A 16,098-nucleotide genomic window follows, 5' to 3' on the forward strand; every position below is an offset into this window, starting at 1 on the left:
TGCTCTCTCTCTCTCTCACTCTGCTCTCTCTCTCTCTCACTCTGCTCTCTCTCTCACTCTGCTCTCTCTCTTTGCTCTCTCTCTCTCTTTGCTCTCTCTCTCTCTCTCTCTCTCTCTCTGCTCTCTCTCCCACTGTCTCGCTCTCTCTCTGTCTGCCTCTCTCTCTGCTCTCTCTGTCTCTTTCTCTATTCTCTCCGCACTCTCTCTCCGCTCTCTCTCTCTCTCCGCTCTCTCTCTCTCTCTGCACTCTCTTTCTCTGCACTCTCACTCTCTGCTCTCTCTCTCTCACTCTCTGTCTCTTTTTCTATTCACTCTCTCTCCGCACTCTCTCTCCGCACTCTCTCTCCGCACTCTCTCTCCGCACTCTCTCTCCGCACTCTCTCTCCGCACTCTCTCTCCGCACTCTCTCTCCGCACACTCTCTCCGCACTCTCTCTCCGCACTCTCTCTCCGCACTCTCTCTCCGCACTCTCTCTCCGCACTCTCTCTCCGCACTCTCTCTCCGCTCTCTCTCTCTCTGCCCTCTCTCTCTCTCCCCTCTCTCTCTCTCCGCCCTCTCTCTCTCTCTGCCCTCTCTCTCTCTCTGCCCTCTCTCTCTCTCTGCCCTCTCTTTCTCTGCACTCTCTATGCTCTTTCTCTCTCTCTCTCTCTCTCTGTCTGTCTGTCTGTCTCTCTCTCTCTGCTCTCTTTCTCTCTCTCTGCTCTCTTTCTCTATTCTCTCTGCACTCTCTCTCTGCACTCTCTCTCTCTGCTTTCTCTGCTCTCTCTCTCTCTGTCTCTGTCTCTGTCTCTCTCTCTCTTTCTCTCTCTCTCTGTCTCTTTCTCTATTCTCTCTGCGCTCTCTCTCTCTGCTCTCTCTGTTTTCTCTGCTCGCTCTCTGCTCGCTCTCTGCTGTCTCTCTCTCTCTCTCTGCTCTCTCTGCTCTCTCTCCTGGCGCTCTGTCTCTCTCCTGGCGCTCTGTCTCTCTCCTGGCGCTCTGTCTCTCTCCTGGCGCTCTGTCTCTCTCCTGGCGCTCTGTCTCTCTCCTGGCGCTCTGTCTCTCTCCTGGCGCTCTGTCTCTCTCCTGGCGCTCTGTCTCTCTCCTGCGCTCTCTCTCTCTCTCTCTGTCTCTCTCTGGCGCTCTGTCTCTCTCCTCTCTCTCACTCTCTGCGCTCTCTCTCTGTCTGTCTCTCTCTCTATGCTCTCTCTCTGCTCTCTCTCTCTCTGCTCTCTCTCTGTCTGTCTCTCTCTCTCTCTGCTCTCTTTCTCTATTCTCTCTGCACTCTCTCTCTCTGCTTTCTCTGCTCTCTCTCTCTGTCTCTGTCTCTGTCTCTCTCTCTCTTTCTCTCTCTCTCTGTCTCTTTCTCTATTCTCTCTGCGCTCTCTCTCTCTGCTCTCTCTGTTTTCTCTGCTCGCTCTCTGCTCGCTCTCTGCTGTCTCTCTCTCTCTCTCTCTCTCTCTCTCTCTGCTCTCTCTGCTCTCTCTCCTGGCGCTCTGTCTCTCTCCTGGCGCTCTGTCTCTCTCCTGGCGCTCTGTCTCTCTCCTGGCGCTCTGTCTCTCTCCTGGCGCTCTGTCTCTGCCTGCGCTCTCTCTCTCTCTCTCTCTCTCTCTGCTCTCTCTATGCTCTCTCCCTCTGCTCTCTCTCACTCTCTGCTCTCTCTCTGTCTGTCTCTCTCTCTCTGCTCTCTCTATGCTCTTTCTCTCTCTGCTCTCTCTCTGTCTGTCTGTCTGTCTGTCTCTCTGCTCTCTTTCTCTATTCTCTCTCACTCTCTCTATGCTCTCTGTCTGCTCTCTCTCTCTGTCTCTGCTCTCTCTATTCTCTCTGCTCTCTCTATTCTCTCTGCTCTCTCTATTCTCTCTGCTCTCTCTATTCTCTCTGCTCTCTCTATTCTCTCTGCTCTCTCTGTCTCTTTCTCTATTCTCTCTGCTCTCTCTCTCTCTGCTCTCTCTCTGTCTCTATTCTCTCTCTCTGTGCGCTCTCTCTCTGTGCTCGCTCTCGCTCTGTGCTCTCTAGCTCTGTGCTCTCTCGCTCTGCTCTCGCTCTCTCTCTGCGCTCTCTCTCTGCGCTCTCTCTCTGCGCTCTCTCTCTGCGCTCTCTCTCTGCGCTCTCTCTCTGCGCTCTCTCTCTGCGCTCTCTCTCTCTGCGCTCTCTCTCTCTCTGTGCTCTCTCTGTGCTCTCTCTCTGCTCTCTCTCTGCTCTCTCTCCTCTCTCTCTCTCCTCTCTCTCTCTCCTCTCTCTCTCTCCTCTCTCTCTCTCCGCTCTCTCTCTCTGCTCTCTCTCTCTGCTCTCTCTCTCTCTTTCTCTATTCTCTCTGCACTCTCTCCGCACACTCTCTCTGTACTCTCTCTCTGCTCTCTCTCTCTTCCTCTTTCTCTTTCTCTCTGTCTCTTTCTCTATTCTTTCTGCGCTCTCTGCTCGCGCTCTCTGCTCGCGCTCTCTGCTCTCTCTCTCTCTCCTCTCTCTCTCTCTGTCTCTCTTTTTCTCTCTCTACTTTGTCTCTCTGCACTCTCTCTCTCTGCACTCTCTCTGCTCTCTGCACTCTCTCTCTCTTTCTCTACTTGTACTCTCTCTCTCACTCTACTCATGCTCTCTATACACTCTTTCCTCTCTGTACTCTCTCTACCTATGATCTCTCTCTACTCTACACACATGCTCTCTATACCCTCTCTGCTCTCTCTTCTCTCACTCTCTACTCTGTTCTCTTGCTGTACTCTCTCTCCTCTGTACTCTCTCTCTACTCTCTTCTTGCTCTACTTTCTCTACTCTCTCCTCTCTACACTCTCTACTCATGCTCTGTATATACTCTGTCTACCTCTCTCTTTACTGCCTCTACTCTGTCTGTACTCTCTCTCTACATGCTCTCTCCATACAATCTCTACTCTCTCTCTATACATTATTTCCTCTCTCTCCCCCTCTCTCCCCCTCCCCTCTCTCCCCCTCCCCTCTCTCCCCCTCCCCTCTCTCCCCCTCTCTACCCTGCGCTGAATCGCTGTCTATACACTGTCCACATGCAGTCTTGATACACTCTCCATCCAGTGTCTCTGCGTGCGCTCTCTCTCTCTCTCTCCTTTGTCTCCCTACTCTCTTCCTTCTCTTTCTCTCTCTATGTACATGCTCTCTCTCTCTACACTCTCTATCCTCTTTCTACTCTGTCAATACTCTCTCTGTCTACTCTCTCTCCTCCTCTCTCCTCACCACCCCTCTCTCTTTCTCTCTCCTTCCTCTCTCACCCCTTCCTCCATTTCTTTTTTCTCTCTCTCTCTCCATCTCTCTCTCACTCTCCATCTCTCTCACTCTCCATCTCTCTCTCTCTCTCTCCATCTCTATCTCTCTCTCTCTCTCTCCATCTCTCTCTCTCTCTCTCTCTCTCTGCCTGTTTCTCTCTTTCTCTCTCTGTCTGTCTCTGTCTGTCTCTTTCTCTTTCTCTCTCTTTCTCTTTCTCTCTCTGTCTCTTTCTCTCTCTGTCTCTTTCTCTCTCTGTCTCTTTCTCTATTCTCTCTGCGCTCTCTCTCTCTGCGCGCTCTCTCTCTGCGCGCTCTCTCTCTGCGCGCTCTCTCTCTGCGCGCTCTCTCTCTGCTCTCTCTGTTTTCTCTCTCTTTCTCTGCTCTCTCTGTTTTCTCTGCTCTTTCTCTGCTCTTTCTCTGCTCTCTCTCTGCTGTCTCTCTGCTGTCTCTCTGTCTCTCTGGCGCTCTGTCTCCCCTGGCGCTCTGTCTCTCTCTGCTCTCTCTCTCTCTGCTCTCTCTCTGTCTGTCTGTCTGCTCTCTCTTTGTCTGCAATCTCTATGCTCTTTCTCTCTCCGCTCTCTCACTCTCTGCTCTCTCTCTGTCTGTCTGTCTCTCTCTGCTCTCTTTCTCTCTCTCTGCTCTCTTTCTCTATTCTCTCTGCACTCTCTCTATGCTCTCTGTTTGCTCTCTCTCTCTCTCTGCTCTCTATTCTCTCTGCTCTCTCTCTGTCTCTCTCTCTCTCTCTCACTCTCTCTCTGTCTCTTTCTCTATTCTCTCTGCACTCTCTCTGTGCTCTCTCTCTCTCTGCTCTCTCTCTCTGTCTCTATTCTCTCTCTGTGCTCTCTCTCTCTCTGTGCTCTCTCTCTCTCTGCGCTCTCTCTCTCTCTGCGCTCTCTCTCTCTCTGCGCTCTCTCTCTCTGCGCTCTCTCTCTCTCTCTCTGTGCTCTCTCTCTCTCTCTGTGCTCTCTCTCTGTGCTCTCTCTCTCTGATCTCTCTCTGCTCTCTCTCTCTTTCCCTCTCTCTCTCTCTCTCTCTCTCTCTCTCTCTCTCTCTATCTTTTGGAACACTCGGGGAAGTGCCTTTTCCAAGTCTTTACATCGCTCGTCGATATTTGTATGCTCTCTAGCATCACCACCGACCAAGGATCAAGTGATATTGATGTTATATGAGGCTGGTTGTTATCGTCATTATTAGCGGGGACCTACTGATGTTGTTGATTTTGTGGACTGGCTTCCCCCCCGTTTTTTATTTTTATTTTTTATATTTTTTTTTGGTGGGGTTCGTCCGGTCCTTGTCTCAGTGGAGGATCTTCTCACACCGTTTACGGTTTTTGCTCACTTGTCACTGAAGAGTTGTAAGAGTTCAAGTGTCAGTGACAGAGTGAGTCTTGATGTCTTTTGGGCGAATGTATCGTATCTTTCGATGCCAAGACTGTCCGCTAGATAATGTGGTTCTTGTCGGGTACAAGTTATACTGCAAGACCACGCTGTTAATGAATCTAGAGAAGTTTTGTTGTACTTCGGCTTTTGTCCAAGAATTAGAGATCTTGTCATCTCTAAAGTACTGGATGCCTGCTCCTTGACATTCCAGCTTTTGCCATTTTTCGAATTCCCACTCCCTCCAGCCAGCATACCTATTTGGTGGTTTTGGTCGCCCCGCATTTGCCTCCTGGAGTGCAGGCATGATGTCTTGGATGGCAGTCATCGGGTCAACTTTCCCTTCGCCGCTGCTGCGGCTACTGGGTTGGAATTTTCAATTTCCTTGAGGACCTTGAGCTCGCGCAGTCCTGCAACTGTCTCTGTGTTGCTCTCTCCCTTATATTGAAAGGAGGCCTGAATGACTACATCACTGGATATGAAAATGTGTTGCTGGTTAAAGCACAGCAGGTTAGGCAGCATCCAAGGAACAGGAAATTCGATGTTTCGGGCCAGAGCCCTACATCAGGAATGAGGAGAGGGTGCTAGACAGGCTAAGATAAAAGGTAGGGAGGAGGGACTTGGGGGAGGGGCGATGGAGATGTGATAGGTGGAAGGAGGTCAAGGTGAGGGTGATAGGCCGGAGTGGGGTGGGGGCGGAGAGGTCAGGAAGAGGATTGCAGGTTAGGAGGACGGTGCTGAGTTCAAGGGAATTGACTGAGACAAGGTAGGGGGAGGGGAAATGAGGAAACTGGAGAAATCCAAGTTCATCCCTTGTGGCTGGAGGGTTCCCAGGCGGAAGATGAGGCGCTCTTCCTCCAACCGTCGTGTTGTTATGTTCTGGCGATGGAGGAGCCCAAGGACCTGCATGTCTTCGGTGGAGTGGGAGGGAGAGTTAAAGTGTTGAGCCACGGGGCGGTTGGATTGGTTGGTTCGGGCGTCCCAGAGGTGTTCCCTGAAGCGTTCTGCAAGTAGGCGGCCTGTCTCCCCAATATAGAGGAGGCCACATCGGGTGCAGCGGATGCAATAGATGATGTGAGTGGAGGTGCAGGTGAATTTGTGGCGGATATGGAAGGATCCTTTGGGGCCTTGGAGAGAAGTAAGGGAGGAGGTGTGGGCGCAAGTTTTGCATTTCCTACGGTTGCAGGGGAAGGTGCCGGGAGTGGAGGTTGGGTTGGTGGGGGTGAGGACCTGTCGAGGGAGTCACGAAGGGAGTGGTCTTTGCGGAACGCTGATAGAGGAGGGGAGGGAAATATATCCCTGGTGGTGGGGTCCGTTTGGAGTTGGCGGAAATGACGGCGGATGATACGCTGTATACAGAGGTTGGTGGGGTGGTAGGTGAGAACGAGTGGGGTTCTGTCCTGGTAGTGGTTGGGGGGGCGGGGCTCAAGGGCGGAGGAGCGGGAAGTGGAGGAGATGCGGTGGAGGGCATCGTCGATCACGTCTGGGGGGAATCTGCGGTCCTTGAAGAAGGTCCACAACACCTTATCTTCACGATGGACATCCAGTCCCTGTACACCTCCATCCCCCATCACGAAGGACTCAAAGCCCTCCACTTCTTCCTTTCCCACCGCACCAACCAGTACCCTTCCACTGACTCCCTCCTTCGACTGACTGAACTGGTCCTCACCCTGAATAACTTCTCTTTCCAATCCTCCCACTTCCTCCAAACTAAAGGAGTTGCCATGGGCACCCGCATGGGCCCCAGCTATGCCTGCCTCTTTGCAGGATATGTGGAACAGTCCATCTTCCGTAACTACACTGGTACCACCCTCCACCTTTTCCTCCGCTACATCGATGACTGTATCGGCGCTGCCTCGTGCTCCCACGAGGAGGTTGAACAGTTCATCAACTTTACCAACACCTTCCACCCCGACCTCAAATTCACCTGGACAGTCTCAGACTCCTCCCTCCCCTTCCTAGACCTTTTCCATTTCTATCTCGGGCGACCGACTCAACACAGACATCTGCTATAAACCGACTGACTCCCACAGCTACCTGGACAACACCTCCTCCCACCCTGCCCCCTGTACAAACTCCATCCCATATTCCCAATTCCTTTGTCTCTGCCGCATCTGCTCCCAGGAGGGCCAGTTCCAATACCGTACAGCCCAGATGGCCTCCTTCTTCAAGGACCGCAGATTCCCCCCAGACGTAATCGACGATGCCCTCAACTGCAACTCCTCCACTTCCCGCTCCTCCGCCCTTGCGCCCCGCACCTCCAACCGCCACCAAGACAGAACCCCACTGGTTCTCACCTACCACCCCACCAACCTCCGTATACAGCGTATCATCTGCCATCATTTCCGCCAACTCCAAACGGACCCCACCACCAGGGATATATTTCCCTCCCCTCCCCTATCAGCGTTCCGCAAAGTCCACTCCCTTCGTGACTCCCTCGTCAGGTCCACACCCCCCACCAACCCAACCTCCACTCCCGGCACCTTCCCCCTGCAACCGTAGGAAATGCAAAACTTGCGCCCACACCTCCTCCCTTACTTCTCTCCAAGGCCCCAAGGGATCCTTCCATATCCGCCACAAATTCACCTGCACCTCCACCCACATCATCTATTGCATCCGCTGCACCCGATGTGGCCTCCTCTATATTGGGGAGACAGGCCGCCTACTTGCAGAATGCTTCAGGGAACACCTCTGGGACGCCCGGACCAACCAACCCAACCACCCCGTGGCTCAACACTTTAACTCTCCCTCCCACTCCACCGAAGACATGCAGGTCCTTGGACTCCTCCATCGCCAGAACATAACAACACGACGGTTGGAGGAAGAGCGCCTCATCTTCCGCCTGGGAACCCTCCAGCCACAAGGGATGAACTTGGATTTCTCCAGTTTCCTCATTTCCCCTCCCCCCACCTTGTCTCAGTCGATTCCCTTGAACTCAGCACCGCCCTCCTAACCTGCAATCCTCTTCCTGACCTCTCCGCCTCCGCCCCCATCCCACTCCGGCCTATCACCCTCACCTTGACCTCCTTCCACCTATCACATCTCCATCGCCCCTCCCCCAAGTCCCTCCTCCCTACCTTTTATCTTAGCCTGTCTGGCACCCTCTCCTCATTCCTGATGAAGGGCTCTGGCCCGAAACGTCGAATTTCCTGTTTCTTGGATGCTGCCTAATCTGCTGTGCTTTAACCAGCAACACATTTTCAGCTCTGATCTCCAGCATCTGCAACCCCACTTTTTACTCTACATCACTGGATATGTCTAGTGCCTCGCATTTGCGAACAATCGCGGATGGGATTTGCACCTCCCGGAAAAACAGCATCCTCGCAGGCTCGTGCACAACCGCGAGAAGCGACCGTCTATGGTCACAGGAGGAGGTGGCACTCCTGAGGGAATTAGAAGTGAGATTTGCTGGATGCAAATTCATAAACAAATCCATCAGTAGCATCCTGAAAACTAAAACACCAAAACAAATCTCAGTCAAGCGCAGGCTCCTGGCTAACACCCCAACGGATGTCAAGAACATCAGCGAGCCAATGAGCATGATTCGTAGGCAGAGTGTCCAGGAGAATTCCGACGACCAGTGCCAAAGAGCCCCCCGAAAAACACCAGCTTCGATCCCAAAACATCAGGACGTGGATGACCAGCTTACACAAGCTGAAGAACTCTTGAGCACGTGGAATGACCCGGACACGTTTGCCCTCGTAATCGGACTGGTGGACAGTATTACCAACCTACTAATGAATAGTAGGAAAAGGCAGGACAAACACAAGAAGCTCCAAAAAGATCGGGCCAAGAAAGACAAAAGGCCCGGTTACAATACCGGAACCAAGAAACGGTGGGCAGCACGTAAGGTGCTGTTTCAAGCAATACAGCAGCTTTACAAATTTAACCAACTAGTTGGTGCCAACTAGCTCGCGAGATCATGGGGGCGCCGACCTCATCCACTTTTCCTCTATCAAAAGAGGAACTGGAGACATGTTTCTGAGAGCAACTGTCAGCACCAAATAATAAATCAAACATAAATAAGTATGCCTCATACACTGGCAAAGTTGATGATGGGTACTTGATGAAACCCATAGAGGTAGAGGAGGTTGAAGCGGCCATCAAGGGGATAGACGAGAACAGTGCCTGTGCCCAGCTTTATATCTCGATAACTTTTGTTGCAGAAGGTTTGGTTGGTTATGCTTATCTCAACCGCAGGGTGGGCTGCCCTTACGGTACCTTCTCCAACGTTATCTATGTCATCCGTTACAGGGCGAGTCGTCTCCCTGAGAGGGGTTATCGGTCTCAATTCCATGTAAGGTAGGAGGTAACGTCTCAAGGTTGCTGTCTCAGTCTGGACCTTGTTGCGGGTTTTATACAATTACAACCTAATGACTTATCACAGCTCGTGGTTGTGCACGAGGCTGCGGGGAGGTTGTTTTTCCGGGACACTTCCCAGCTGGACTGCTGCATTGAATACGGAAGACTCATACTGGTTTTTTGAGAGCTGGTCAGTCTAGACCACGGCTGCCTCGCACTTTCTCTAGTCGTTTGGTCACCCAACATCCAGGAATGTTGGGCTTACTGGCGGGGCCAGCGGGGAGGCACGACACACACTGTGCACCAAAAATACGTGAAAACATCACAGTCGGCAACTACGTTTCCTTGACCAGGTCAAGAAAGAGAGTCATAGTTACTCCCTGTCTCTGCTCTCTGCTCTCTCTCTACTCTCTCTATATGCACATTGTCTCTATACACTCTCTCTATTCACCGTCTCCTCTCTCTCTACCCTCTCTCTACTATCTCTCTGTACACACTCTCTCCATACACACACTCTATCCACACTCTATCCTCTCTCTACTCTCTCTCAATGATCTGTCTGCTCTCTCCCCTCTCCTTCCTCTGTTTCACCTCTCTCCTCTACTCTCTGTTGGTTATGCCTTCTATTCTCTCTCTGCTCTCTCTCTCCCCTCCCTTTGCTCTCTCTACTCTTTAGTCTCTCTTCTCTATCCCTACTCTCCCTCTTTACACACTTTCCCAATGTACTCTTTCTCGATGTACTGTCTCCACACTCTCTCTCTCTCTCATCTTTCTACTGTCTGCTCTTTCCCCGTCTACTCTCTCTCTCTCCGTCTCTCTACTCTCTTCCTTCTCTCTCTCCTCTCTGTCTCTGCTCTCTCTCTCGTTCTACACTCTGTCTACTGTCTCTACTCTCTATACACTCTTCCTACTCTCTCTCTCTTTCTCTTCTATCTCTATATACGGTCTCTCTGTATACACTCTCTGTGCTAGGTTGCTCGTTTGCTTGCTCTACTCTCTACTGGCTCTTCTCTCTTTCTATTCTCCCTCTGTTCTCTCTCTATTCTCTTCTCTCCTCTCTCTACTCTCTCTCTATTCTGTACACTCTCTCTATTCTCTCTCTGTACTCTACACACTTTCTCTACTATCTCTTCTCTCGCTCTACTCTTTCTCTCTACTCTCTCCTCTCTCCCGCTCTACTCCCTATACATGCTCTCTCTCGCTCTGCGCTGTCTAGCTCTGTGCTTTCTTGCTCTCTCGCTCTGCTCTCTCTACTCATGCTCTCTATACACTCTCTCTCTACTCTTTCTCCCTCTACTTTCTCTCATCTCTTTGTACTCTCCATCTACTCTCAATGCATGCTGTCTCTTTATATATATATATTCTTTACTCTCTCTGTCTCTCTCTACTCTCTCTCTACACTCTCTACTTATGCTCTCTGTACACTCTCTCTCTTCTCTCTACTCTCTCTATATACATGCTCTCTACAGTCTCTTTCCTCTCTCTCTACACTTTATACGTTCTCTCTCTCTCTCTGTACTCTCTCTACACATGCGCCCTCTCTATACACTTTTTCTACATTTTCTCTTCTCGCTCTACTCTCTTTTCTCTCTCTCTCTCTCTCTCTCTATAAATGCTCTCTCTATACACTCTCTACTCTCTATACACTATCTCTACACTGTCTCTACTCTCTCTCTACATAGGCTGTCTGTACTCTCTCTCTGCTCTCTATTGGCTCTACTCTGTCTACTCTTTCTCTACTCCCTCAACTCTCTACTCTATCCCTAGTCTCTCTATACACTTTTGCTCTATTCACTGTGTCTACTCTCTCTACTCACTCAATTCTCTCGTCTTTGTCTCTCTACTCTCTCCCTCTCCACTTCCTATACACACTCTCTCTGTACGCGCTCTAACCTCTCTCTCTACACTCTGTTTACTCTTTCTCTCTCTACTGTCTCTGCTCTCTATTCTCTCTCCCCTTTGTTTCTTGACTCTCTGCTCTCTCTCCATACACTGTATACACACTCTCTATCCACTTTCTCTCTCTACTGTCTGGCTCTCTCCTCTCTCTCTCTCCCTACGCTCTCTCTCCCTATGTGCTCTCTACTCCCTCCACACACTCGCTCGCTCCATAAACTCTCTCTATACTCTCTCTCCATACACCCCTTTACTCTCTCTGTCTCTACTCTCTCTACTCTTTTTCAAATACTCTCTTTCTCCTTTCCTCTTTTACTCTCTATTCTTTCTCTCTCTACTCCCTTCCTCCGCTCTCTACTCTTTCTCTCGACTCTTTATCTCTCTCCACTTTTTTCTCCCTCTACTCTCTCTACTTGTCCCTACCCTCCCTCTATATACGTACTCTATACACATTCTCTCTATGCACTGTCTTTACTCTCTCTACTTTTTGTCTCTCTACTCTCTCCCTACTGTCTGTCACTCTACTCTCTCTATACTCTCTCTACTCTCTCTCTCTCTTCTGTCTACTTTCTCCCTACCCTCTCTCTACTCTCTTTACTCGCTCTGCTCTCTCTTCCCCCCCCTTCTTTCTCTGCTCTCTACTGTGTGTTCTCTCTCTCACTCTGCTTTCCCTCTCTCTACATACACTCTCTCTGTACACTGTCTATACTTTGTCTACTCTCTCTTTACCCTCTTTGTCTACTCTCGCTTCTCGCTCTCCTCTCTATTGTTTCTCAGCTCTCTACTCTCTCTCAATCCTCTCTTTCTATTCTGTCTCTACTCTCTCTCTCGCGCTCTCTCTTTCTCTCTCTCTCTCGCCCTCTCTCTCGTGCCCTCTCTCTCTCTCTCGCCCTCTCTCTCGCACCCTCTCTCTCGCACCCTCTCTCTCTCTCGCCCTCTCTCTCGCACCCTCTCTCTCTCTCTCTCTCGCCCTCTCTCTCCCTCGCCCCCTCTCTCTCTCGCCCTCGCCCTCTCTCTCTCTCTCTCTCGCCCTCGCCCTCTCTCTCTCTCTCTCTCTCTCGCCCTCGCCCTCTCTCGCCCTCTCTCTCTCTCGCCCTCTCTCTCTCTCGCCCTCTCTCTCTCTCGCCCTCTCTCTCTCTCGCCCTCTCTCTCTCTCGCCCTCTCTCTTGCCCTTTCTCTCGCGCGCTCACGCTCTCTCTCGCACTCTCTCTCTCTACTCCCTCTATATACATGGTCTCTGTATACCCCCTCTGTGCACTTTCTATACACTGTCTCTCTCTGTACTCACTCTCTCTACTTGCTCTCTGTCTCTCTCTTTCTCTACTCTCTCTCTTGTCGCTGTCTCCCTTCTCTTCTTTCTCTTCTCTCTCTCTACTCTCTCTCCCCTGTCTCTCCTCCCTTCTCTCTCTACTTGCTCTCTCACTCTCTGTGCGCGCACACTCTCTCTCATGCACACGCACGCACACCTGCACACATGCACACACCCACACAAGTCTTGGAGTGAATTTGTATTTGCAGAATTACGTTTGCAGATACATTCTATTTGGCTCATAAAATAAAAAACCTGCAGGCAGTCAATCCATGTAATATTTTGTAAATTCCATTTTGGTAATAGATCCTGTCTGATACAAGATTGGGATACAGACAGACTCTCACCTCCCACCTTTAAGGCATTGTCTGAGCTGAGACGTCATCTTTTGTTATAAAACCTTAAGTTGAATTGAGAATGTGATTTAAAGAACTTCGGTGATTTACATATTAAACAACCAAAACCAGCAATCCCAGTCTAAAACATGAAAGATTTTAACTATCTAGCTTTGTTCAATATATCATTTCAACTGCATGAGACTGTGTAATCAGTTGCTATAAATTCTGTCTATGGTCCTGCTTCATAACCACCTGATGAAGAAACAACTCTTCAAAAGCTAGTGCCTCCAAATAAACCTATTGGACTATATCCTAGTATTATGCAATTTTTAATTTATTGCATAGAGTAATGAATAATATCAAACGGGTAAATCAATTTACCAGTGTGAAGCATTCCACTCAGCTGTGCAAATGAAATTGATCTGGCAAATTGAAGGTGTCCACCAGTGCAAACATCCTTCAAGCATGTAGCTATACATTTTTCTCTGGCTATCCGGAGCATTGCTCTTTGCTTTGCCATTGTTTCTGGTGGATCTCAGGATTCTTGCCATCATCTTCCTCTTCAGAAGATTCCTCTAGCTGCTGCATCTCTGGCTTGTCTGATTCTTACCCACTGAGATTGTGGGGCAGAGCACACTACAATGATATGGCACACCTTAACAGAGCTGTATTGCATGGCACCTTCTGCTTGGTCCAGGGATCAGACCTCCACCTTTCGGGGAACTTTCTGTTAGTTTTCTGTTTTTTTATTCTACAAATGCTCTGGTAAAAGTGTAGCCAATTTTCTTTGTGGCTATTCTGAGGATTTCTTAGAGATGCCATGACCCAGTGTTGTAAGCTTACTCCTTCAAACCATCAACCAGCCTTGGAGACACCAGTGGCCTTGCAAAGAGGCTGGAGCTATCAGTGCTCTAGTATGTACGAGTTGTGGCATCTCCTTGGATACCTAGTGCACAACTGCAAAGTCTGGCTGTGATGGTTGCAAATGTGTTAAAATTTGAGTGTGTCAGCACCCCCAAAACTACGTGAATAGAGTTAATTGCAGCCTGCAATTACGGGAAGCCAGCAATGGTTAAGAATCCTGATGCATTCACTGCTTGACTGGCCACGTCAAAGGATGGGAGAAGAATAGGTGGGCTTGGTGAACATTGTATCAGTGACATCCTGCATGTACATGTGAGTGGAGGATTGAAAAATGCCACAGAGGTCCCCAGTTGTTCCCTGAAACGTCTGCTTTGCAAAAAATTGTGGATAGAGAGGAACTGGGATGGGATTGTGACTCAGTGCTTGTGAGTGCAGCTTCACAGCCACCAGTTGGTATAGGTATGATTGATGGCTTGGGGCATTCTTTGTCTTTTGTACTGCTCCTGAGTCATTTGCAAAGAGCTACACTTAAGTCTGTAGACATGGTTCCATCCTAGAACTCTATCACAGTGAATTATGTCCTGGTGCTTTTCCCTCTGATTGCTATGTGGCAGCCAGTGTGGTGGCTGATGTTCATGTCGGATGCGTGTTTCTTGTGCTGTCTTCTGTGCCTGTATCTTTGGATTAGCAGAAGAATACCTGTGTGTAATTTGATCATTCTTGATCTTTCCTAAGTTGAGCAGATTTGTGAGAAGCTGGAGTTATGCAAGTGTTATTAAAGGCAGGTCGCAACCCTGATATCAATTGCATTGAAGTAGACTGCTTTGCATGAGAGGGAATGTGTAGGCAGGACAAGGAATGCAGTATGATGCATTAAAATTAGTTTTCAGTAATTCATCCTTTCCTCATGTTAGTTCCTTTGAGAATAGGCAGCTACTAGGAAAACCACACACATTCCACTGCAGTGACCCTGGAGAGGAGCTCAGTCCAAAACTCATGGCTCTTGGGGTTTTGATGCCCTTATTTATCCAGTGTCCTTCCGATATGAGGCCAGACCGATCATTACCATGAATAGCCATTAAACTCCTTTCAAGGCTATACAGACACACACACACCACTATGATGATCTGCAAAACCATCCTGTAACTCTGACCACTTCCTCAGCAAGGTTATGCGGCCAAACTCCAGAACTGAGCTGCCTACAGTCTTGACAATGCCATGCATTGACTCCAACTGGCTGTGGCTCAACCCTGGAAAGACGTGGCAGCACTGCTCCAACTGATCACAGTCCAGTCCTCAAACTGTGCTTGCAGCAGCATGTTGAGTGACTAACCTGAAAAGCTTAAACTGTTTTTGCTTGACTGTAAGGACTGACTAAGGCCTAATTCGCAGTTTGAAACAGCGTGGATCCCTGGATTTGCGTAGGACCATCTACTCAATTGACTTTTGTCAAAGTCAGAAGTTCTAAAGAATGACTGGATCGAAACATTAACTCTGATTTCTCTCCATGGATGCTGCCAGACCTTTTCCAGCAATTTGTTTTTGTTTGTGACTTTTACCAAATTCCCGATGAGAAATTGATCAGGTGCAACTCCCGAAGTGATTGTGGCGATGCCTTCTTCCTGGGATTTTGTAGTCCAGAGTGCTCCATTTAAACACACCCATCACTAACTTTCACACATCATTATTTTCTTCAAGTGTGTTTATTACAGAAACTGCTGCCATGTGCAGCTTCTCTGGAATTTTCCCAGCAATGTATTGTATGCACGATCTTATTGCCACAACCATATGTGTTCTTTTCAGTGTTGCATATTGAAACAAGCCACTGGCCTTTTCTGTACTTTTTTTTAACCTCATGAGCCAGAGGCTGTTAGATGGCCTTCCCTTTGCACTAAATCATGACCTCTGAACCAGGACCTGTCCTGTGTCAGAGGTGGTGGGGGGCCCACACAATGTGACCGTGTCAGCTCTGAGGCAGTGGACGCTGAAGCTATGGCAACAGAAAAGGAACACATTGCCATGATCCCAGGGAAGGTGTCAGTGGTGTTGACTGGAAGAGCAGAGAATATGAAATCTATGGAGGGGACGAGATGAACTTTTGAAGCTGTTTTAGTCATATAAATTTAATAATTTTTTTTAGTATTTTACCATTTATACAGTTTAATAAGATCATAAGACATAAGAGTAGAAATTAGGCCATTCAGCCCGTGGACTTTGCTCCGCCTTTCAGTTATTTGTCAACACCATTCTCTAGTCTTAAATATATACAATGACCTGGCCTCCAGCCTTCTATGGCAATGAATTCCATAAAATCAACACTCTCTAGCTAAAGAAGTTTCTCCTCATCTCCATTCTAAAAGGTCTTCCCTTTACTGTGAGGTGATGCCCTCTGGTTGTAGTCTCTCCTCCCAATGGAAACATCTTTTAAACATCTACTCTGTCCAGGCCATTCAGTATTCTGTATGTTTCAATGTGATCACCCCTCATCCTTCTAAACTCCATCGAGTATAAACCCAGAGTCCTCAAGCGTGCCTCATACGTTAAGCTTTTACGCGTGGGATCATTATTGTGAACATCTTCTGAAAACTGTCCAGGGCCAGTACATCCTTCCTGAGATATGGAGCCCAAAACTGCACACAGTGCTCCAAATGTGGTCTGACCAGAGCCTCAGGAGTACATCCCTGCTTTTATACTCAAGTCCTCGCAATAATTGCATTTACGATCCTAACTACTGACTCAAAGCAAGTTTACCTTGTGAGAATCCTGGACTAGAACTCCCAAGTCTCTTTGTACTTCAGACTTCTGAAGTT

At 49.1% G+C, this 16,098-nt stretch overlaps 1 protein-coding gene across 1 annotated transcript; it reads right to left on the reverse strand.

Annotated features, from left to right (window-relative positions):
- Positions 1 to 783: 783 nt before the first annotated feature.
- On the reverse strand, positions 784 to 3,345 carry LOC132816929 (putative uncharacterized protein DDB_G0271982; the record flags this gene model as incomplete). The annotated part of the gene is made up of 2 exons (XM_060826954.1): positions 784 to 843; positions 3,295 to 3,345. Coding segments are annotated over 2 exons (111 nt in total), but the record flags the coding sequence as incomplete, so codon positions are not given.
- Between the last annotated feature and the right edge of the window lie 12,753 nt (positions 3,346 to 16,098).

The sequence above is a fragment of the Hemiscyllium ocellatum genome, chromosome 6 (genome assembly GCF_020745735.1).
Source record: "Hemiscyllium ocellatum isolate sHemOce1 chromosome 6, sHemOce1.pat.X.cur, whole genome shotgun sequence".
In the NCBI taxonomy this organism is placed as follows: domain Eukaryota; kingdom Metazoa; phylum Chordata; class Chondrichthyes; order Orectolobiformes; family Hemiscylliidae; genus Hemiscyllium; species Hemiscyllium ocellatum.